This window comes from Arvicanthis niloticus, chromosome 8 (genome assembly GCF_011762505.2).
Source record: "Arvicanthis niloticus isolate mArvNil1 chromosome 8, mArvNil1.pat.X, whole genome shotgun sequence".
NCBI classification, from domain to species: Eukaryota; Metazoa; Chordata; class Mammalia; order Rodentia; family Muridae; genus Arvicanthis; species Arvicanthis niloticus.
The window spans coordinates 22,315,667-22,339,149 of record NC_047665.1 but is presented as its reverse complement, the minus strand read 5'-3'; the positions used below and the strand labels follow the sequence as shown (position 1 = coordinate 22,339,149).

At 44.6% G+C, this 23,483-nt stretch overlaps 3 protein-coding genes and 1 long non-coding RNA gene across 18 annotated transcripts in view; 2 read left to right on the top strand and 2 right to left on the bottom strand.

The window, feature by feature from the left end:
- Positions 1-266: 266 nt before the first annotated feature.
- Pak1ip1 (PAK1 interacting protein 1) lies at positions 267-11,500 on the top strand. Its single transcript, XM_034510890.2, has 10 exons — positions 267-1,280; positions 4,606-4,768; positions 6,637-6,757; positions 6,832-6,906; positions 7,487-7,539; positions 7,831-7,976; positions 8,060-8,157; positions 9,809-9,908; positions 10,809-10,932; positions 11,034-11,500. The coding sequence occupies exons 1-10, from the start codon at positions 1,197-1,199 to the stop codon at positions 11,219-11,221; spliced, it is 1,152 nt and encodes a 383-aa protein (XP_034366781.1). The 5' UTR covers positions 267-1,196; the 3' UTR covers positions 11,222-11,500.
- A 472-nt stretch (positions 11,501-11,972) lies between these two features.
- Positions 11,973-12,457, bottom strand: LOC143443298 (uncharacterized). Its single transcript, XR_013112143.1, has 2 exons — positions 12,363-12,457; positions 11,973-12,069 (listed from the first exon to the last, which is right to left on the bottom strand). It is a non-coding gene; the product is annotated as an uncharacterized LOC143443298 (long non-coding RNA).
- Positions 12,458-13,192: 735 nt separating this feature from the next.
- Positions 13,193-19,352, top strand: Tmem14c (transmembrane protein 14C). 4 transcript variants are annotated; one of them, XM_034511093.2, is made up of 6 exons: positions 13,193-13,344; positions 14,062-14,120; positions 14,623-14,699; positions 15,285-15,386; positions 17,933-18,020; positions 18,887-19,352. In XM_034511093.2, exons 2-6 carry the CDS (start codon positions 14,098-14,100, stop codon positions 18,939-18,941), a joined length of 345 nt encoding a protein of 114 aa, XP_034366984.1. In that variant the 5' UTR covers positions 13,193-13,344; positions 14,062-14,097; the 3' UTR covers positions 18,942-19,352. The 4 variants fall into 4 exon arrangements, with proteins under 4 accessions (XP_034366984.1, XP_076795263.1, XP_076795262.1 ...); XM_076939148.1 differs by lacking the exon at positions 13,193-13,344 and adding an exon at positions 13,445-13,467; XM_076939147.1 differs by lacking the exon at positions 13,193-13,344 and adding an exon at positions 13,454-13,541.
- A 2,200-nt stretch (positions 19,353-21,552) lies between these two features.
- Mak (male germ cell associated kinase) overlaps positions 21,553-23,483 on the bottom strand; it is a 51,074-nt gene continuing 49,143 nt past the window's right edge. For all 12 annotated transcript variants that reach the window (XM_034510020.2, XM_034510025.2, XM_034510027.2 and 9 more), the window contains one exon: positions 21,553-23,090. In XM_034510020.2, the coding sequence (XP_034365911.1) occupies positions 22,936-23,090 (155 nt within the window). In that variant the 3' untranslated portion in view covers positions 21,553-22,935. The remainder of the gene's footprint in view (positions 23,091-23,483) is intronic.

Genomic DNA, 23,483 nt, shown 5'->3' with positions numbered 1-23,483 from the left:
GGGGATTCAACGAGACCTTAGGGAAGGGGGTGAACGAATGAAAGGACAAGAGACACAAAGAATGAGAGCAAGTCTGGGTTCTGATCAAGCTCTGAAACTTTAATTTTGGGGCCAGGTTATAAAGACACAGCAAACCCGGAAGTTTGGGCGAGGGTCATTGTTTAGGGCTATCCTACTATGGAATCCTTATCGCCCTAGACCTTCTCACTGTCATAATCAGCTCCAAGGAAATGCCAGACGTTCTTTAAGTTCCTGGGACCTGAGACCTGTGAACGTCCTTTCTTAACCTTGTACTGACTAGAATTTCTAGGACAGCAGGTAATTTCCTGAGTTTGGCTCCCGGCAGAGATGTACACTAGAGGAAACGCGAGTCTTCAATTTCGAACGCCACTGTCCTCTTTCAAGACAATCTTTTTTTCCCTGTAGCCCAGCATGTGCCTAACGCGGGCCAATCTGATTAGATCCGAGAAGCCAGCAGGCAAGAAGGGCTGAGGGCTGGACGGCCTAGCCTGCAGGCGGGACACGGACTGACAGGACTGGGCTCGTAGTCTAGCGAGGGAACACTGCTAGTTCGGGTTCCCGCGAGCCCTGACCGTCCCCGGGCCGATCCGACAGAGAGGTCTCTAATCTGCTCTTTGCACGAAAATAAAACCCTTCGCTTGTGATCCGAGCCATGGGGAAGCTGCAGGAGGAAAATGGGTGCAAACAGGCGCCGGCCTGGGTTACGAAGCGAGGGACTGTCTCCAAATAAGAAAATCACAATTGGAGGCAATCTACTCCCGACTGCAAAATCAGTGCAACACTCCAGGAACTACGAGGTTCCCGATCAACCGCAGGCCACCGAAACAGGAAGTGGGTTCGCCCCTTCCTTAGGCGCACCGGAAGTTGGGGCTTGCGCGGTGTAGTTCCCGCCCACTTCCTAAGACCGGCCTATCTGACGGCTTCCCAGGACTTGCCTGCTTGCCGCAATTTTTTCTCTCTGCTCTGAGACCCTCTTTCCGCAGCCTCGTTCCTTAAGCGCCTCGTAGAAAGGCCACGTGACCTTCGAGAACGTACTCCGTGGTTGCCATTTGCAGGCGCTTCAAGGTGCCTACTGAGGGATGACGTATAAATAGCGCGCCGCCTTCGGAAGGGCCTGCCTCCGCTTCCATTGCGTTCCTACGCCGGCTTCTTTTGCCAGGCACGTGTACTGCATAATGGAGCTGGTCGCTGGCAGCTACGAGCAGATCGTATTTGGGTTCACAATACGTCGCGGGCCCGCGGGGAGTGGCCAACAGGAGGTGAGGCACCGCGAGCCCGGAGCTGCGGGGGACGGGCGGGCTGGTCCCTCCCGGGCAGAATCATGGCGTCTGTTGTTTATTGCTGGGTCTCCACGGGTAATTGATGGAGAACTTGTTTATGCAGATAATCCCAGCTCTCGAGAGGTTGAGACAGGAGGATAGTGAGCTCAAAGCTTGTGTAGAAAGACCTTGCTCTTTACTGAGTAGAGGCTCTTCAGAATGAGATAATATTTACTTGTTATAGTCGGTACAATGTCCACAGACGAAAACGAAAAAAGTTCATCTCGATGGGGAGTGGATGAATGGTTGCTAGAGGTTGGGCCCATATAGGGAGGTGACGGAGGAAGGCTAATGCTTGCAGAAATGAAGTTTGGTGGGAGGAATGACTGATGGCTTTTTTTTTTTTTTTTTTTTTTTTTTGCCTTGAAAGGTAACTAAAGTTGACAGCAATTAATTGTATATTTTAAAGTAGTTACTAGAGAGTATTTTGAATGTTCAACTCAAAAACATGGCACATAGTTGAGGGGATAGGTTGTCTATTTCATATCTATGTATGCATTGAAATTGTGCTCCATAAATATATAGTTAGTATATGATAATTAAAAAGGAAAAAAAACCGTAAAGTATTCGCAAGGTATGAAAAATTGGCATTTTTTTAAACATACACGAAAAATAAGGTGTACATTTAAGCTGACAATTATTGTAGTTCTTCAAGTTCGAATGTAAAAATAACTTTACCTTTCACTTTCTGTCCTGATTAACAAACTACTATAGGGCTGGAGAGATGGCTCAGTGGTTAAGAGCACTAGCTGTTCTTCAGAGGGTCTGGGTTCAGTTCCCAGCATCTACATGGCAGCTCACAACTGTCTGTAACTCCTGTTCCAGGGGATCTGATACCCTCATACAGACATGTATACAGTCAAAACACCAATGTACATAAAATATAAATAAGTTATTTATGTTATATATAATATATAGATATATATACACACACACACTATTACAGCTGGACTGGGATGGAGAAAGTGCTGCAGATTCACTGTTTACTGTGACGTTACTGTGGGCTGGGTGAGAGGTGCCAGGGCTGTGGATCCTGCTGTTGTAAACATCTTGGTTGAAGGGATGGTGAGCAAAAGAGGGAAATACACGGAGGTAAAATGTAGCACAGTGTGAAATTTATTTTTGTCAGGTATGAAACTAAGAAACAGGTGATTGCCAACATAGTAGTCAAACAGTAAACGGGATTAGAAGTGTCATCTAGCAGGGAAGTGGCCCCACCCTTAATCCCAGCAGTCAGGAGGTGGAGGTCGGTGGATCTCTGAGTTCCAGGCCAGCCTGGTTTACACAGAGAAATTCTGTCTTGAAAAACCAAAAAAGACAAAAAAACCACAAATGTGGTCTCTTAATACTCAGATGATTATTTCTTGAACAGTTCTACTTATCACCTAAAGGCTGTTTTGTTGAGAATTCCTTAGTGTGTGTTGTGATTGGATTTTTTTTTAAAGTGTACTTGTTCAGATGTACAGCAACCCTGAGACTGATACAGCCATTCTCATTTTATAGATGAACAGTTGGGAGGTTCATACAGCAAGAGACACTCAAGGCCACATGGTTTGTGAATATAACAGGTCAGGGTCCTCCAGCTGTATCTCAGGCTTATCCTGTTAACAATTCCAGGTGCTGCTTCTGAATCTAGTCAGTAACCAACATAACCAATATTATTTATGTAATTTGAACAAACAAGTAATGATCTGAAATAAAGCTATAACATGATTGAGTCAGGTGGTTCATGTCTGTAATCAGGAGGCTGAGGCAGGAGGATTCAGAGTTTTAAGCCAGCTGTGGTGGCACATGTATTTAATCCCAGCACTTGGGAGGACAGCCATAGCTACAAAGTGAGACCCAGGAGGGAGGTAGAGATAGAGGAAGGGAGGGAGGTAAGGAGGGAAGAAGAGATGAAAGGGTTAAAATTTTTCAAAAACTAACAGGCAAGCAGAACCAAGAGTACAGGTCAGCTTGGTCGTGAGCTCTGTGTTTCAGGAACTTGTCTGACCACAAGATAGATGGTTGGTTACGAGTAGGCTGTTAGAGAATAGTCTATACAAAATGTTCCCCATGACTGTTCCTTAGACCCTGTCACAAACTGAATAATGGGCTGGAACTTTCCATAGATACTCTCCAATAACCCTCCTTTACTCCCCCTGGGTTGTGGTTTCCCTCCAGAGTTGTGGTTTTTGGCTTTAAATTCTCTCTGTCTCCAAAGCCCCGGGGTCAGACCCCACTGACCCTGCGTGGGTCATGGGTCTTGACCTCAACATGTTGATTGAAATATACCTCTTGCTGACTGCATCAAGTTTGGTGTCTTGTGAGTTACTGGGTGGCCTCAAATTCCTGAGGCTTGGGTGAGGTCCTCCCTTCCTGGGGGCCTTACAGAGAGAGAGGGAAGAGAGAAGAGAGAGTGAAGAGACTTAAAATTAAAACCATATGTCTTAGGTACATTGAGTCTTGAGTGAAAGAAAGCTTGCTGTTCCTGACTAAGGAATTGACCATCTGCTCCTGTAGTTCTTTAGGGCGTTGTGATTGATTTTAAGAATATGTAAAGAACTTTGCTGGTTTTTGTTGTTGTTTGGGTTTTTTTCTTTCTTCTTTGCTTTGTTTGGTTAATTTTCCCATGTAGCTCCTTCAGTTTGAAGAGCACTGAATGTGTACATGCCTTCTCTGGTTCTTGTACTCATCCAGTCATAGGTCTCACACCAGAAGTATATAGTAATGAGCATCTGGTCCCTGAGATGTATTACTAGCAGTTCTCGAGGGCTCAGTGGTAGTACTTACTACATATATACCCATATGGTCCTATTTTTTTTCTTTATAGGGCTTATCATATTTATCTCTGTGTCATCACATTAACTTGTTTTCTATCTATTTCCTTAAAGTGGAAGTTATATTTGAATACAGACCTTTGTTTATTATATTTTCTACTACCCATAGTGGTGTTGAGCATATGTAATAGAATAGTTATGTAGAAATAGAGAAAGTGGGCAGTTGTTATTGGAATTAACCCACATAATTAATTGAACATTTGGATGAATTACAGAAGCCTATGGACGTCAACATTACTGGGATCTGGAGGTGTGTTACTGTGTTCACTTCCTCTCCTTATACTCCTGATTCAGGTGTTCGGTCCCTTTTTGTGCTTTAATTTGTGTATTATTACATAGTTTTCTCCACTTGCAGGAACCACTGCATGATTTGATGGATTGTGGAACTATATTCTCAGAGCACTGTGATGTGACTGTGGTATTGCTGACGTTTCATTCTTTCTCAGACATGGACTCCTGTGGCTGACTTCACTAACCATGGGCACACTGCCTCCCTGTCAACCATGACAGCAAACAGTCGCTATGTAGTCACTGGCAGCAAAGATGAAACGATCCACATTTATGACATGAAGAAGAAGACAGAGCATGGGGCTCTGTTGTATCACCGTGGTAAGTTTGTTTCAGTGTTCTGTTGCTGAGAAGAGATGCCATGACCGAGGCATGGCATCTCTTATAAAAGAAAGGCTTCAGTTAATTGGGGGCTTGCTTACAGTTTCAGAGGGTTAGTCCATTTATCATCATGGCAGGGAGCAGATAGGCCTGTTGATGGGGAGGTGGTGGTGGAAAGAGAGAGAGTGAGGGGTGAGAGAGAGAATGAGAGAGAGTGTGAGTGAGTGTTAGGGGGGGTAGTCTCTGCAGACTTTCTGGTTAGCAGGGAAACAGGAATGAAACACAGTTCAGCATGATTTAGGCAACTGGTGCTGGGCCAAACTTTGAGAGTCTGTTTCATTTATTTTAGCCATATTTAAGCACAGCAAAATTTCTGAAAATTTTTTTGTTAACACTTAACTCAGTCCCATGAGTGCAATGAAGTTTAAGATGTGTTTACATTAGAGATCTTTACAAAGTCAATATGGCTTCTTCCAAAAGATCTTTGCCAAGTGCCTTGCTCTTCAGCCCAAGCTAGGCTTGGAGTAACCTCTACATGCAAGGTGTTCCACATTCAGCAGTCAGAAAGGACTTAGGATGCATACATAGGGACCCCGCTCTCCTTCCTTGCTTGTATAAGTCCTGTTCTTTTCAGATAGTGAGTAATGGAGAAGTTGTTGTCTAGGGAGTAGGTGGGAGTCATGGGCAGAGGGACCAGATGTGAGGGAGTAGAATTACTAGAGAGAGGATAACGGGAGGTGACTAGATGGAAACAGTGACCCAGAGGTTTTCATTATGTTCTGCAGAGGACCAAATGGTCAGTGTTGAGACTTTGGGGGACCTTATGTATGGCTCATGTTACAATCACTCAGCTCTGCACAAGCAGTGTGTTCTAGGAGGGTAAACTGTGGCTGCTGTCTAGAAGTGCTGTGTTTATAAAAAACAGACTTCTAAGCCAGTTCACAGACTTCTGAGGCATCGAAAGATGGAGGTGTGGTTTGAACTGCTCTGTGGCCAGAGGTTTGTAATGTTCTTCCACCCTCTTTTGCCTTTTAATACTTGATCAGGGAGAGGAAGTCTTGGGGGAACAAGGCTTCAGTTGATGGTGGGAAGCAAAGGTCCTGAAGTGACTGAAATGTTTAAGGAAGATTTGTTAGCCACAGAGTTGGAAAAGTAACATTTTATAGCATTGTTAATAACTTCTGATGGCAATAAATAGGAAGAATACAGACAATAAACAACAGCTCGGCATCAGTGTTGACTGCATAGGTGGTTTGAACTTAGAAAGTTTTTTTTAGTCGGGCGGTGGTGGCGCACGCCTTTAATCCCAGCGCTAGGCAGGCGGATTTCTGAGTTCGAGGCCAGCCTGGTCTACAGAGTGAGGTCCAGGACAGCCAGGACTACACAAGAGAAACCCTGTCTCGACACCACCCCCCCCCCAAAAAAAAAAAAAAAATTTTTTTTTATTTTTGAGATGGGGTTTCGCTGTATAGCCCTGGAACTTGCTCTGTAGATCAGGCTGGCCTTGTCTCAGAGATCTGCTTGCCTCAGGATTAAAGGCATATTCCATCTCTGTCCAGCTTAAAGCTGCTGCCTTATGCTGTCATTACAGCTCAGTGGTAAAGCCCCACCTTAGCAGGTACAGAGGCTCCTGAGCTTAGTCTCTCAGAGCCATCAGAATAAGTGAAAATGTTGGTTTTAATATGAAAAACTTGAATTCTTCACCTCAAACTCAGGTATGATTCTATAGTATCAGGGTATTGGCTTTGTTTTTGTGGTACTAGGGATTAAACATGGGTCTTGTGTCAGAGCCACTTCCGAACTGCATTCATCTTCCCGAGCTTCCAGTCAGAAATGGATATAATTTTGCCTGTCTTGCCTTTTCACAGGCACAGTAACTTGCCTGAAATTCTTTGGCAGTCGGCACTTAATCAGTGGAGCAGAAGATGGGTTCATCTGTATCTGGGATGCAAAGAATTGGGAATGCCTGAAGACCATTAAAGCTCACAGGTGAGGCCACGTGTTCCTGTTGGCATTCTTGAAGGACCACTCAAGCTGAGGACTAACTGTTGGTTTCCTTTTAGGGGTCATGTGACTTTCCTTTCTATCCACCCGTCTGGCAAGTTGGCTCTGTCTGTTGGTACTGATAAGACATTGAGGTAAGTTATAAATGCCCAAGGGTGTCTTTACTGATGTATCTTTTACTTAGTAATAACAAAATACTGTTTCCATGTCGTTCCAACAAAATACCATTTCCATGTAGTTTGAAGTTGTCAGTCATTTAAGTTACTGTTGAATGAGTAAAATAGAAAGTCAGTGAACTATTTCATAATGATGGTGTAGAATCCATCTGTATTGGCCTGGCAAGGCAGTGCACATCTTTAACCCCAGCACTCAGGGGCCAAAGGCAGACTGATCTCTGAATCTGAGGCCAACCTGGTCTACATAGCAAGTTCCAGGCCTAGACCCTGTCCTAAAAAAAGTCCACTTTTTCGTTATTGTAAGTCTAGGAGTGACCCTGAAGAGAAATGTTTTCGTAGATGAAAATGTGATGGATAACGACAAGCCTAAAGATTGAAGAATGGGCTGAGCTTTAATCATGCTTGGAGAAAAATACTTATCAACTAATTGCTACAGAGAAATAGTGAAATTGTCCTGTGCGGAGGCTGTTAGTTGGGCTTGTGTTTTCCCACTTAGTGACATGATTATCATGCTGTAAACAAACCTCCTGTTTTGCAGAACGTGGAATCTTATACAGGGAAGATCAGCTTTCGTAAAAAATATAAAGGAAAGTGAGTATTTTGCACTTTTTACAATAACTAGCTAGACTATGAATGTATGCAGACACATTTTTATATATATTTATTATTTTATGTGTATGGATGTTTTGCCTGCATGTATGTTTGTGTACTTCTTGGAACCTTGAAACCTTGGACACCAAAAGATGACATCAGATCTCCTGGAACTTGAGTTACAGATGGCTGTGAATTGCCATATGGTGCCGGGAATCTAGCCCGGATTCCCCAGAACAGTCCACGCTGAGCCATCTTTCCAGCCCAAGATAAAAACGGTTTGCCTTACAGATGCTCACATAGTGGAGTGGTCCCCGAGTGGAGGGAAGTACATAGTTGTTGTGCTGAATAAAGTGGATGTCTATCGCCTGGGCACGGCGTCTGTGAGCGGCACCATCACAAACAGCAAGAGAATCTCCGCTGTCACGTTCCTCTCAGTGAGTTCTGGAAAGCGGGGCTGTGAGTTTTGAGGTGTCAGGATTCCTGAGGACATTCTGAGCACCGATTGTCTTTTTCCTAGGACTCTGTCCTTGCAGTGGCTGGAGATGAAGAAGTTGTAAGGTTTTTTGACTGTGATTCCCTAGAGTGCCTCTGTGAATATAGAGCTCATGAAAACAGGTATTCTTTTTTTTTTTCTTTTCTTTTTTAAGCAATCTGTGTGTATATAGTCTCTTAATGTTAACAGTCAATATTCTCATAAATCTCCATGTGGTGTGTATGTGTTATGGGAAACAAGGGTGACAGATATGACACATGTATATGATTGCTGGCATCTAAGGAGATGATGGAAATGTCATTTCCCTGGATTTCATAATGGAGAGGCTGTTACACTTGAGTATCGAGCATTTTTGTGCAAAGCAAAAGCTAAACAATATTGAGCTTTGTTCGTGATTGTTCTTGTCTTGGTTTTTCATTCCTTTGCCCACTTCCCCTTTCCCCTATGGGAAAAAAGAAATAAATAGCATTATTGACCTCCGTTTCCAAGTGTGTATAAGGGGTAGATAGTGAGTCTCGGAGTAAGTTGATCATGTACTTGGCCAAGATCCGTCCACACTTAAGTAAGAGAGCTCTTCCAAACCTGGCCAGCAGATGCTGAATGTGCCTGTTTCTAGTATAATTTTGAGAAGGGTAATAGCATATAGCATTTTATTCCAGTGTGGCCCATCAGCCAGGTCTCAAGTCTTAATTCTTGCTTTCTGGGAATGGTTGTTTTGAGAAACCTGTCTCTGTAAACATTCAGTTCTTCAGTCAGTGCACAGGGAGTGCTTTCCTGGGTTAGGAAGCATGCTCATGTTAGGAAAGTGATTTTACATATGTTCCTCACAGTGCTCCTTCACCACTTGTTCAGTGATGAGCAGAATAGATGAGCCTGTGCTCCCTGGCTTACCCCATAGTAAAGAAGTGACAGCATGGCTCTGCTCTACTTGAGCTTCATTCCTGGCCTGTTTTGTTTACTTAGAGAAAACTTGAAAGGCTGACAGGCTGTAGAGCCCCCACTAGCTCACCATGCCACCTCAGCACTAGTCTGTGCTCCGTTTTTATCCCCAGGCACTTCCTCCTCTGTGGTAGTTTAATTCTTATGTTTTAATCGTGTGCTATGCATTTGTGATATGTGTATGGGGCCACCCTACAGCGTGTGTGGAGGTCAGAAGACAGCGCTGTGGAGCTGGTTCTTTCCTTCCGTATTCATTTGTGTTTCAGAGATTGAAGTCCAGGAGCCATTGTGCCAGTTCCATCAATGTTATTCTAAAGTAAAATTACAAATTTTAAGGGTTTTTAGACCTGGAAATAGCATGGTTTCACTTCCATTTGAAACATTTATCCAGTAAAATGGAAGGTGAGTGGTGCGTTAGGCAGTCTGGAAACCAGAAGTCAGGTTAGACTAGAAGTGGTGGTTTCCCTGGAGTTGGAGAAGCCCATTCTTCTCGATTCCTTTTCATGAGCCTGTAGTTAGCATCTTTCCTGTCTGCATGTGCAGTTGCTTAGTTAATAGGCCTTATCTTGCACATCCTTATTTCCTAGATTCCAGAAGATAACCTGAGCATTTGTGGTTGTCACTTCAGCTTTCTCTTTAGATATAGACAGTTTTTTTCATAATTTGCCCTGAAAACAACTCAATGGGAATATACAGCACTTGTTATATCTTAGGCTACTGTTTATTGAACACTTTGAAAACATTAGAAACATTGATATAGCAAGAGACTGTTGTCGTTTTATGATATCACACCCTCTGGAGGAAATGTTCTCTGGCATTGATGTTTCTCCTCAGGGTAAAGGCCATGGTCAGTTTTGAAGTCCCAGACCATCACGTTCTTGTCACAGCATCAAATGATGGCTTCATCAAAATGTGGACACTTACGAAGGATAAGGTCAGTGTTCTTGCCAGCATCAACACACTGCAGTGCAGGCTTGACTGTATTCTCTTATTACATCATGGTATGATATTAAAGTACTACTTTAAGTTAGCAGAGTGTTTGTTTAAGATTCATAAAACATAGGTCCTTAAACTTTTAAAATCTCTTCCAGTCACAATTTTTATTAGTGTTGTAAAGTTGGGGTTACCTTCAAACTGCCTGAGCCTGTAAGCTGATAAAGATCAGGTCTTAGTCCTCCTAGTGCCCTTGCAATTGTGAAAACTTGGCTTGCTGTGGTGTTTTATTGGGTCATCTTTATCTTTAAAGGTAAATACTGGAGAAAAAGATTGCCATTACCAAGGTCAATTTAAAAGGTCCTGATTGATTATGGAGTTAGTGGTGTTGACCCAGACAACCAGACACTGAGTTCCTTCTTCACACTCTTTGTAGTCTCTGGAATTATTTATTCTCAACTCTGTGGATGTGGTTTGTTGAATATCTATGTACGACATAATTTGTGTCCTGAGAATTTTACAATTTCTGGGTACTTTGAAGAAATTGTGAGCAGCCTAGTCAGAGCAATTAGAAACTTGGTTGTCAGCTCCTCTGGGTGCCACTATCTTTTGCTTAGGAAGACATGGGCTTGCCTCCCTGACAGAAGGGCCATGTTATGAGACACATTGCTGGGTAATTTCATCAGTGCATTCACACAACCTCTGGTGGAACATTGTACTTAATGTAGATCTATAAACCTGGTGTGGTACACTGTTCTGACGATGACTAAAACATTTTTTTTTTTTTTTGGTAGTTAATGCTATACTAAAACTTTAATTTAGATTATTTGGTTATGGAAAAAGAAAAGCAGTTAAAAATTCCTCTGGGCTAAGTGTAAGGTTTTTTTTCCTTCTGTTTCAGAAAGATCCCCCGTCTTTGCTGTGTGAGGTCAACACTGGTGCCAGGCTGACGTGTATCAGCGTGTGGTTAGACAGCTCAACAAAGGAAAAGGCGAGCCTCCCTCCAGCAACAGAGCCCTGTCCTGGTAAGTTCATTGTTTAAAAGACTGAGCAGGCTGTTCCCTCGGGTTGTTGATAGCGTCATTTGGGTAGGAGAAACTCCTTAATGCATTGTCTCGTGTTTTAGACCAACCTAAGACGGTCGAAAAGGATTCTGATGACATAATTCAGGAGGAAACATCAGAAGCTGCTAGCTCAGAAAAATCTGACCTAACTGGTGACAGCGAGCAGCCAACAGAAGGAAGTAGCTCAGCACCAGCCAAGAAGAGGAAGATGGCAGACATGTCGGAAAAGAAGAGAAAAAAGAAAGTGTAACTCACATGGCAAACCCCAGATTTCTCCTCCCTAACAGAATGTCTTTTTGACAGAATTCTCCATTTTTAATAATATACCTAACTTTTCCGTGTGAGAACCAAAAGAATTTACCCTGGAGAAAATGTGCAGTTTAAAAAAAAGAACCACTTTTAGGTGGTGCTTTGTTTTGGTAAATGATAAAGGTATTTTGGCAGATGGCGTTTTATTATATATTGTAGTGTATAGCAGTTGTTTACTTTTCACTGTTCAGAGCAAGTAAATATGTTGTATTTAAAATAATACAGAGTTTAAATACATTTACTTGGTGATACTTGGGATCACGCCCAGAGCCTTACATGTTAGGTTTCTCTTTGCACCATCAGCCCCCTGGCCTCTGGCCCCTGCTCCCTGCTCGTCTATTAGTAAGTCTTTACCAGAAGTGGATGAAAGGGATTTTTCAGGCAGTCTGCTTCTAAGCAGTGGGCAACAAGCAAATTTAAGGGCAAGAAAACAACACTTCTCATAATTTTTTTTTGTCTTTGAGAGCATCAGTACTCACCTAGGCTAGTCTTAAGCAATCTCAGCTCACTTCCTTGTTGCCATGTTGGCTCAGTGTCCCCATAACCCTCTGCTTCAGATAGGTGTGGGATTAAGATGTGTCAGTGTATGTGATGGTCTTAGAACAAGCCTAGTACACTGAAGGTACTTAATGACCACGACCTGTGTCTTAGTCAGGGTTTCTCTTCCTGCACAAACATGACCAAGAAGCAAGTTGGGAAGGAAAGGGTTTATTCAGCTTATACTTCCACACTGCTGTTCATCACCAAAGGAAGTCAGGACTGGAACTCAAGCAGGTCAGGAAGCAGGAGCTGATGCAGAGGCCATGGAGGGATGTTACTTAACTGGCTTGCTTCTGGTTTGCTCAGCTTGCTTGCTTATAGAACCCAAGACTACTAACCCAGGGATGGTACCACCCACGAGGGGCCCTTCAAATTGGTGTGGGATTGATCACTAATTGAGAAAATGTAAGCATTTCCTCAAGGGAGGCTCCTTTCTCTGTGATAACTCCAGCTTGTGTCAAGTTGACACACAAAACTGGCCAATACAGCCTGTTACATGACACACTGTCATAGGGCATATTTTGTCAAGTGGTAGTACACACCTTTAAAGAAGCACCTAGGAAGCAGACATGCAGATCTCTGAGCTCAAAGCCATCTTGGTCTACAGAGCAAGTTCTAGGATAGAGCAACAAACACATATAAATAAAAAATAACTCCTTCAATAGATGTCAATTGCCTGAATGTCTTGAGGTCAGCTGTGCCTGCTTGTAAAAGATCCCAGTTGGGCTTGTTGACTGTTTATCTGACTGTTCACCTTCATTTACAAAAGGAGTGGAGAGGGTCGTGGGCCCCCCTCACCTATATCCAGCTTCCCCTTCCATCCAGTTTCATGCATTCTACCCTAATTTCATGTGAGTTGAGGAAGGGCTAAAGTTTATAAGTGGAGAGGGACTAGGGAAGGGTGCCATAAAGAAGCCATCATTCATGCTGGGTATATAGGCCTTCTAATGTGACTGTTTTAGGATCACTTCTGTCAGAAACCCCTCAGCCATGCTCTGTAAGGAACCTTAATAAACTCATTGGTTCCTTAGAGTGAACTTTGGTTTGTAATAAGACCTGAGGCTTCTTAAGCTCACTGTTTAAGCACAAGGCAGTACATAAACACTTTGAGTTACTTTGACTTGTGGCTAATATGCCACTTCTACCAGCCTGGCACCCTCTCCTGATGGCTCTTATTCATCCCATTTTTCTTTGTATCAAACTAGCCCACCAGCGGAGCGTGGATACCAGACTGCTGCCAAAGTTGCCTCTCCTCCACCCCACTTCTCCAATCCTGGAACCAAGCCGCTCCCCCTTCCCCTAGATAGAGCCAAGCCCATCCCTCTTGACTAAAGTCCCGCCCAAGGTGACGCCCAGCCAATCCCCTTAGGTTCCGCCCGTCGGTCTAAGCCCCGCCCCTCCCGCTAGGACGCTGCGCGCGCCGTGACGTCTGCACACCCGGCTCCTGACCTCTGTTCTTCGTTGTCTGCTCGCGCCCTCGTCCTCCAGCGCAGGCCTCCGGGCTCCGGCTCCGGTGTTGTTTGGGTGTGTTCTTCCTTTGCCTATTTTCCCACCTGGGAATTCTTCCGCACGCGCAGGCGCGCGGGGATCTCCGGTGAATTCTCTGCTGAGCTCGCTTCCCCGGCCCGCTCCCCGCCTCTCTAAAAGGTTCTGTAACTGCGGTTCCGGGAGTGGAAACCTAAAGGCGCGTGCGCTGCTTCCGCGCCACGGAGTGCTTTTCCGTAAGAGAGCAGGGGTCACTTTGTAGGGATGTAGCGCGTCTAGTGCAATTGCGACTCGGGTTCCCGGGCATTTTTCTGGTCTCTTGCTCCAGCCTAACAGGAGCCGAGGGTTGGGTCCAAGGGATTTTTAAGTTTGCAAACTGAATATTGACGTTTGAGAGAAAGCAGCACTTACCATGACCCACGGAGACGCTAAGAAGAGTGGAGGTACAGGTCATTTGTTTTCTGATTTAGCAATCTGTTAACTGATGAAACAGTCAGCTGGTCCAGAGCTGGTCAGTGACTTCGGCTCACTTCCATTGGCCCGTGCTATAACGGAGGTTGTAGTAAAAATATTTGGTGTCTCTACAGCATTTAGTATACACGGAATACCCAGTTACCTTCACTGGGCAGCGGATCTAGGGTGACCTATGTGTTCAAGGCCCATTTGCATCCACACCCAGAGCTGTACCTTGATCTCATTTCTTTCTGACTGCCAGAGACCTGCGTTTTCATAACTGTTTTGACCTCTCCTCCACAGGTGCAGGCCTAGTGTGCTCTTCAAAGTGACTGAGCAATGCAGAAGGACAGTGGCCCACTGTAAGTGCATTGGAATAGAATCACTTGGAGCCTCTAAAACCAGAGCACATGACAGGAGCCTTCAGCTTGGCACTGCCCACTGGGCAGTGTGGGTTGTGGCATTGTCTTTGAACTACTGGCCATGGGCCCCAGACTTGAATCCAGTTCTGCCAATGGCTAGTTCTGCAACTAAGCTTGCCATCTCGCCTCTGTGTCTGATTGTACACTGACAGGATTTGCTGCGAACGACAACCTGCTGGTCCCGGTCAATGATTTAAGCAATTACATTTATTTATTTGTGTGGATACATTTGTGTCCTGTTGCGTTTGTAGGGGTCAGAGGACGGTTATCCTGTTATGTGGATTCCTTGTAATATGATCAAACTCAGGTTGCCAGCCTTGGACAGGGGCTGGGGGGGCGACATCATCACTAAGGCTGTGCACCCCACTGGCCCCATCCAGTGATTTCTGTGGGTTGTCTTTTAAACTTGGTTGCCACTGGCTTCTCCCTTTTGCCATTTCAGAGTGCCTTTACATTATTTTGGTTTCGGCTATGCAGCCCTGGTTGCTACCGGTGGGATTATTGGCTATGCCAAAGCAGGTAAGCCTTTCCTGTCACTCTTACTTACAGTTGTCACCTTAGTCCAGTGACATGTGGCTCCCCAGAGTCCTTGAAGCCTACTACTGCTTGACTCAAGTTTGCGTTAGGCCCTGAGTACAAGGTCAAGCTCCTGGCTCTTCCTGCACTGGCCTCTGATTATCTGGCTGAGCCGACTCAGGCATTTTTTCCCTCTTTATGTACGGATAGGCATGGGTGGTAGTGGATGGTTGTTATCAACCATAGCCAGACATTGTGCTGCCTCTCAGCTCCTCAAGTAGGAAACCTCTTGTCTCTGCTCAGTCCTTATTGTCAGTTTAATACAGGCTCAAGCCAGGGCCTCATGTGAGTCAGACAAGCACTGTACTGAGTCACGCCTCCTAAAGGAGAGAGGGCTGGGTTGCTAAGACCCTGACTTCTATGGTGGACTCCGCAGAGTCTCCCCATGCTGAGAACACTGTGGCTATAAGCCTTGTAAAGACAACCTCTCTTTGGCTGCTTTCCTCTGCCGGGGAGGGGAGTCTTGTGTGTTTTTTATGTAATGTCTGACATCACAACATGGATGCCTGCCTGTTTCCTTCTCCCCAGGTAGTGTGCCATCCCTGGCTGCTGGACTCTTCTTCGGGGGCTTAGCAGGCCTGGGTGCCTACCAGCTGTCTCAGGATCCCAGAAACGTGTGGGTTTTCCTAGGTAGGTTTACCTCGGCCCTGCCACTGTGTTCTCTTGTAGGCATGTGTAGTAGGTTCTCTTCTCTGCTTTTCGACTGCTTTTGCCAAGCGTAGGGTGGGTGTCATTATGGAGAACCCCAGGGTTGTTTCCGTTTCGTATACTAAATACAAAAGTGTTTAATTTTCCCAGGGAGACTTGTTTTAAACTGGCAAGACAGTGTGTATTAACTATTGAGATTCCATACTAAAGATGGCCTGCTTGAAACTTAAGAGAAATCTCACACATCTCATGAGGCCTGAGCTCACATAACCTTTTCCCCATTTGGACATCTCTTTCATTTGCAGTTAATTGTGTAAGACACAGACAGACCTTGCCTTTGGGAAGCATTTAAGCTCAGTGACAAGTCAGGTAATGTGACTGTGGAACTGTAGATAAAGTGCCCTGGGTACCCTTCCATGCAGGAAGGAGAAAGAGAAGAGGACTTCTTATCATGGTGTTTTCTGACACATTTTTCTTGGTCTCCACCCGAGTGCTAGCCATTGCCAGGGGTGTAGTACCTCTTTGCCTCTCACACAAACACTGTAAGGACACATGCAAAGCTAACCCGCCGGAGGGTGTCACTGATAGTGTGGCAATGCACACCAGCAGTGGGGTGGGAAGGGACAGTCTGAGGAAAGAGGATACACTGGGCTCCCATTTCTTCTGAACAGCTTTCTCGTCATGCTCTGAAACGGCTCACACACCAGTTCTGCCTCTCTGATCCCAGAATTCTACTCTCCACAAGAGATCCCATGAGTACTTGATTGAAACAAACAGACCAGCGACCACTCCATAGTCTCCCTTATAGCCCGAAGCTTCCAGGCCATCCCTTCTTCCCTTTCCCTCCTCCACCAGGGCTTTGGCTCCTGACTGAACTGTCTCGAGCCCATTGTTTATCTGTATCCCTGTGTAGGGTCTCCACACATGAAGTTCACATGGGTCTTAGTTAGGATTTCTATTCCTGCACAAGACATTGTAACCAAGAAGCAAGTTGGGGAGGAAGGGGTTTATTCAGCTTACACTTCCACGTTGCTGTTCATCACCAAAGGAAGTCAGGACTGGAACTCAAGCAGGTCAGGAAGCAGGAGCTGATGCAGAGGCCATGGAGGGATGTTACTTACTGGCTTCCTCCCCCTGCCTTGCTCAGCTTGCTTTCTTATAGAACCCAGAACTACCAGCCCAGGGATGGCACCAACACAATGGGCCCCTCCATCCTTGATCACTAATTGAGAAAATACCTTACAGCTGGATCTCATGGAGCCATTTCCTCAAGGGAGGCTCTTTTCCCTGTGATAACTCCAGCTTGTGTCAAGTTGACTTGTTTAGATGAGGAAAGATCTCGGAGCATACTTCGTCCTCGGCCACTGGCTTTTCCCTTCCCTTTCAGAAGCTTCTGTAAAAACCCACTTACACCTTCTCCCTCGTCTTCCTCTTCCATGCATCCTGGATCCACTTCAGTATCTCTTTATGTCCCCTTGACTGTGGAGTGCTTCCCCAAGTCTCACAGAGACCTGTATCTGTACAAAGCTCACTGTTGGTTTTTAACTCTATTTCACATGGCCAGAGTCTCTTCTTACCACAAATGGCTAATGACCTTGACCATGTCACATAAACCCTCTTGTGAGGGCCTTTGCCTGTACTAGCTCCCCAGCCCAGAGCGTGTTTTTGTCAGCTCATTTCACTCCTGCTTTCATTGCAGACACGAGCTAAATATTTGCTTCCTTAGTTAGCCCTTTCGTAATATTCCTGAATCAATTGCGCACTCCGGTTAGGTCACGTGTGTAGCATCTATTGTAGCACAAATTAGACTTTGTGTGTGACTCTAGAAGCTGGCTTGCATCTTGAGGCTTGAAACACTGGAGGACTTGTTGAGTACAGTCAAGTCTAGCTTAGCACATGTAGTCAGCATTGTTCTATCAGAATACTTGCTAGTCAGCAAAGAAACTGCATGGTGTTTTTGAAAAAGTGAAAACAGTTAGAGCGTGAAGCGTGGGTTTTCAAGAAGAGTGTTGAAAATGAGGCCACGGAGGTGGCTGGGCTTAGGGAGATAAGTTCCTTCACCAACACCCTGACAACGTGCCCCGCAGAGCAGCTGTTTCCAGCTTCAAAGAGCTGTCCTGATAGAGCTGTCCTGATAGAGGCATGGTGGTGGGAGTGGCCTAGCTCCTTGTCATAGGGTTTGTTCATAGCACAAGGGACCAGGAAAGAGAGATTCGAGACCTGGGGTGGCTGCAGCCTTGAAAGCCCCACTTTAGTGATCGTCTTGTCCACTCCATAGACTCCAAAGCGCTAACATGAGAACCAAGCATTGGAAACAGCCTCTGGGGACACGAGTCAACCATAGCAGGTGTGAAGGGCCTAAGTTGGCCAGTATCTGTCCTTAGACCTGCATACGGTGGGCAGCAGTGAAACATAATTCCCCCTGAGCCCCTCATAGGATGGAGTCAGGGCCTCAAAAGGTAGATGGGACTTCACTTCTGTGTCCTCTGTACATGGGATCTGATCATGTTGACTTTTCTCTTTCTCAGCTACATCTGGGACCTTGGCTGGCATTATGGGGATGAGATTCTACAACTCTGGGAAATTTATGCCGGCAGGGTTAATCGCAGGAGCCAGGTACTTTTCCAGCGCCGTGGGCAGTGTTTAGGTCTTCCCTCAAAAGGTTTCATACGGTCTGAAATGGGCTTGCTTTGGTGTGTGCCTGATCCTAGACTTCGACTCCCATTTTTAGGTTGGATACAAGTAGCAAAGGCTACAGAAGCCTTTGTGGTTGATTTAGTACCTAAGTGTAGTCACTCACCGTAGACATGGTCTCCAGGCTGCTCTGCGGACTCTGCTTCCTTACATTATGTTGCCACACGCCCTTGTGTGAACTATCCACATTGGTTCCCTATTTCTTAGTTACTCGAATGTCCTTTATTGAAGGTTTTGCTAAAAGGAAATTTTTTACTGAATCGATTTTCTAATTTTAATTGTAAAACCTAAACCAAACTGTCTTAAATTGACAAGTTCTTAAGTATGTTAATCACATTCTGGAGGAAGGAGAATTTTTAAAAAAACAAAACAACAAACTGTCTTTGGGAAGTAGCTACCCGCTTTGGCTATGGTTATGCTGTTGATCAGTCTTCTACACTGGAAACAAAAACCATCTTCATAGATCAGGGTCACAACCACTGAACTAGGAGGCAGGAGACCTGCTGTGAGTCACACTGTGGCCTCTAGGGTGTTGCTCTCTCTTGCCCTTTCTTCAGTCTTCCAAGTTCTTGGCAATGGTTTAGGAGTTCCATGTGCCACTGTTAGGACTTGGTGTGGGTTTTCTGTGCTTCCACTGGGGAGGAGGAGTGGGGGAAGGGGTGTTCTACTTCAGTACTTCTCACACACTGTTATGAGGGACCTGTACACTTTGTTCCTTTTTTTTTTTTTTTTTTTAAAGTCACCTGTTGTGTACTTTTCCTGATGATTTTTTTTTCCCCTTTGAACAGTTTGCTGATGGTTGCCAAACTTGGAATTAGTATGTTGAGTTCACCACATCCGTAGTAGCCATATTTCTGCGTGGGCTCATGAAGAGCGAAACTCTCCAGACCTCCACATTCCAATGTTGAAGAGATAAGTGCAGCATATTTACATATTCTGACATTTTTCAAAGGCCTGCCCTGAGCACACTGAGGCGAAGATGTGCTGCTACTGTGGTGGCCGTTCAGAGGCGGCGAGTGTCGACCTCAGAGCTCATGCTGCCTTTATGTGGCTTTGTTCTTGCATAATGATGTCGCACCTTTCTATTAGATAAAGGGGTAAAATGTTGGGTGTCAACACCAGAGCTACATGTCCTGCCGGGAAGTGTGAAATCTCTTCATGACATTGGTGATGTGAGATCTTTTGCACAGGTCTGCTATGAAATTATGTTACAGTGACATATCAGTGAAAATAAAGTTTTCTATTAAGAATGTTTCTCTGGTGTTGTCCTTGTCAGAGGTGTTTGGGATGTAGCCTGAGACGTGGATTGGTTGTAATTGGGCCTGGCTATTATTCCAGTATCTTAGATGCAGAAGCAGGAGACTCAGTAATTCAGGGTTATATTCAGTTTTGTAAGTTTGAAGCTAACCTGTGCAATGTGAAACTGTGTCTTGAAAAAACTAAAACCAAAACAAACAAATACACACACAAAACCCTTTAAAAATTCTAAGATAGGTCTGTGTAGTAAAAACAGGGACTTAATGTCACATCTGTGCTTACCTGTCTTAAAAGCAGGCTTTGTGTCTCCAGATACAATTTCCTGTTGTAAGCCTGAGCAGCCTGCTTCGGCTCACTACCTTGCCTCTACCTTCCAAGTGCTAGGGGTTGGAGATGCGCCTCCCATGAAGCTCACCCTTAAATACAAGTTTTGAATGATGTTTATAACATAGAGAGGATCTATCTTGACATACATTGACATACATGTCTTTTTTGTTTGTTTGTTTGTTTGTTTTTTTAAGGAAAGATCTTATGTTCACCAGGGTAGCCTTGAACTCAAAATTCTTCATTTTCTTGAGTGCTGGTATTATAGGTGTGCACAACTGTCCAGAATTTAGTGTTCTTGAATTACAATGCCTAGGATTCTATGCAGCTGGTGAGAGCACTGTATTCTGGGCTGCATGTCTCTGAAATGGAGCAACGACTCATCTTCTCATCTTCCTGACTGCTGGAGTGAAAGGACGTGCTTCCTGGGGATGTTATGCAAATAATTTGATTAGATCTGATATGATTCTATAGATGATGTATGCTTCTTGTTTATTTTACTTCATTTTGCTCTTTTGATCTTGTTTAGCAGTGCTGAGCTTCGAACCAAGAGCCTCAGATGTGTTAGGCAAGTGTGCTACCTGCCTCCACCATCTCCACCACCCAACCTAGAGTTGCAAAGCAGTAGGGCTGCTGGGGTTTTGGTCAATACCTCCAGACCTGTGAGCTAAAACATACCCCGTCCAGTTGGTCTTGTACAGGAAAAGAAACAAGGCAGAGAAGACATTATTTTCATCATTCCGTGGCACTGGTATTGGATCCCGAGCTCTGAGCACGCGAGGCAAGCACTCTACCACTGAGCTGTACTGAGCTCTGCTTGGACTGAGGTAGGGTCTTGCCAAATGTCCAGGCTGGCTTTGGATTTATGTCCCAGGCAGGACTTGAACTTGCAACTTCCCTGCCCAAATATGAAACTGATGAAGATGTCCTTTAGTAAATGACAACAATTTATGATTCAGAGATAAATGCAAAAAAAAAAAAGCTATGCAGCTCAGTCACACGTAGGAACTTTAAGTGCACAATTGCTAAGTGAAAGTAGCCAGTCTGAAAAATAACATGTACTGTGATTCCAGCTATGGGACATTCTAGAATAGGACAGTTAAACATTAAATATAGATTCTAGGAGCTGGCAGTGTGGCTTAGTGGTAGAGCACTTTCTTAGCATGTGTAATGCCTGGGCTCCATCCCCAGTATAGGAGGGGAAAGAGGAAGAGGAGGGAGGGAGGAAGAGAGGCACTATGGCATTGCAAGATGTTGGTAATGGGTAAAGTTGGGAGAGGATGAAGGGCTGGCTACATGGGAACTCATACTCTAAACCTGAAACTGCCACAAAGCAAAGCAACATCCCCTGGGAAGGATCTGTCCCCTGCCAGAGATATGCACACGTATTTAACGCTGCTGTACTAAAGACAGCATGGAAACACAACCAGCTCAGACATCCATCAACAGATGAATGCGTAATGAAAATAGGCTTGATACAGGAAGTGGAAAGTTATCCAGTTATAACAAAAAATGAAAATTTCAGGAGAATGGATGGATCTAGGAAGTACAGTATCAAGGAAGGGGGTCCAAACACAGGCATGATCTGATGTGGCTCCTATCCTGTAATGTATACAGGTGTGTATGCAAACACTATAAGGATCGGTGAAGTCTACAGACCGAGAAAGAAGACCCAGTCTCTAGTACTAGTGAGAGATGAGGAAGGATAGGAGTGGGCAGGACACATGGGGCATGACAGGAAAAAGAGTCATTAGAACAGCAAAAAGGGTCGGGGGATGGGAAAGAGGACAGCCACAAGAACACGTGTTAAAAATGTCAGAATATACTGAACACATTGTATACTGAGTGGAAAAAAAGAAAAACCACAACGAAATGCACCACCGAATATAAAGTTTAATGATAATGATAGAAAAAAACCCACACTAATTAACCACATATCTATTCAGAGTCCGTGTTTCTCAGAAACACCAAGGATTTTTTTTTATTAGCTTTGAGACAATAAATTTGTACAAATACACATAACCATCAGGACTAGGATAAATTACTATTTCAAGTTTTAACATTTTAAGCATGTAAAATACAAACAGCTATATCTTCTATACAAAAATATATGATTTGATGATGTGCTTTTGGGGCAGTGCCCACGAGATGATGCCAATTTCATCAGCATTGTTACAAAGCCATAAATACATAAAAATATCAGCAGGCATTAACATTATTCTTTCAAAAGAATATACAGTACTAGTTATGCCCAGCCCAGCGACTGGCAGGTTTAAAGTAGTCCTAACTTCAAAATATCTATTTAAAAAAATTTTTTTTGGTATAAAAGTAGGAACAACGAACTGCAAGGAACTCTGCCATGGCAATTGGGTGCATTTGCCCTGCCGCTCTAATGTGAAGGTCAGAGGCTAGCCAGTGACCTGAAGCAGCAAGGCTTTGCCTGAGGACCAGCTGGCACGCTTCACCTTTGTGTCCAGTAGGAACACACGGAAACAGGAGATGGGAGAGTCAGATGAACAAGCATCAGATATACGGTTTCAACCACGTTCTTAATGATGAGATGACACAACAGCCCTGGTGTGATTAACGTGGAACTCACCGAGAGCTAGAGTCGAACAGTCCTTGTGAGTTCAAGGTCCAACAACAGTACTAAAACGAGACCGGATACTCTGAGAGAGGCTGGAGAGAGGTTTGTTTCTAAGAAAGTTATCCTGCTAAGATGTGACCGCTCACTCGTCTCATAGTTTCAAATGTAGAAAACCGAAAGGTAGTTAACAACTTTCTGACATTGCCAAGGTGGGAGAATAGACCCTCTGCCAAGTCAGCCCAGTAACTCAGCTCCAGGAGACTGCCTCACCACTATGAAGAGCGAGCAGAGGCAAATGGCTTAGGCTACCTCAGGCGAGAGTGAAGCCCTAAGTACTCACTTCCCAGTCGTTCTCTAAAAGCCTGTGTACTTATCTAGGAATTGGTAGATCAAATACTTGATACTTTGGCAAATAATTTATTCAATACTCTTTAAAGTCCCGTTCAAAAGTCTCAGCATGGTGCTGCGTCAGCACTGCTGGCCACGAGTTAAGAAAATGCATTGCATTTCCGGAAAAGGAAGAGATCAGGAGCCGACTTCCGCTCTTTGAGGCGCCCAAGGTTGTGTGCATCTTGTGGAACTCGGTAGAAATAGACTCTGTAGACGTGTCCCAGGATCAAGGGGCTTGATCGTCCTCTACGGAGCAACGCTTCAGGGCTTCCACCTCTCCTACCGGTGACCTCCGTACTTAGCTACCCAGTCTGTCCTCCCGTGCACCGAGGGGACTGGCTGTGTGCGGTTCACAATATTGAGATTTTTGGCTGTGGGATTGTAAGTTCGTCCTGAAAACTGGCCTCGGCCAGTTTTTGTGTTCCAGGTATAGTCTGAAAAGAGATAAGAATTTCACGTAATTGATTATCAAATTCAAAATAAAGCAATTCATCTTCATTTTGTAGGGAAATTTGGATTCGTCTTTGAAAGCTGTGGAGCAAATAAATGTGAAGGTTTATATTTAGTTCGGATCTGGTGTCTTTTTATTTTCTGAGGCAAGTTCTTGCTATGTAGCTCAGACTGGTCTGGAACTCACTGTGTAGCCCAGGCTGGCCTCTGTCAGGGTCAGCTCATCTTTACTCCCCCAGTGCTGGTTACAGGTGTTGTACATTACGCTGCCTCAAGTGAAACCCCTACTGGAATATTATGTGCGTGTTTACTAGCATTTTCCATGTCGTTCAGATCCTGCACTCTTAACTAGATAACTAACTGGGAGTAAACCGACC

Excerpts from the sequence above, each read along its gene's own strand:
- Pak1ip1 (XM_034510890.2), top strand. The coding sequence starts at position 1,197 with ATGGAGCTGGTCGCTGGCAGCTACGAGCAGATCGTATTTGGGTTCACA. Across the intron at positions 8,158-9,808 it reads TATAGAGCTCATGAAAACAG|GGTAAAGGCCATGGTCAGTT; the intron begins GTATTCTTTTTT and ends GTTTCTCCTCAG. Across the intron at positions 10,933-11,033 it reads AGCAACAGAGCCCTGTCCTG|ACCAACCTAAGACGGTCGAA; the intron begins GTAAGTTCATTG and ends CTCGTGTTTTAG.
- Tmem14c (XM_034511093.2), top strand. The coding sequence starts at position 14,098 with ATGCAGAAGGACAGTGGCCCACT. Across the intron at positions 14,121-14,622 it reads CAGAAGGACAGTGGCCCACT|AGTGCCTTTACATTATTTTG; the intron begins GTAAGTGCATTG and ends TTGCCATTTCAG. Across the intron at positions 14,700-15,284 it reads TATTGGCTATGCCAAAGCAG|GTAGTGTGCCATCCCTGGCT; the intron begins GTAAGCCTTTCC and ends CCTTCTCCCCAG.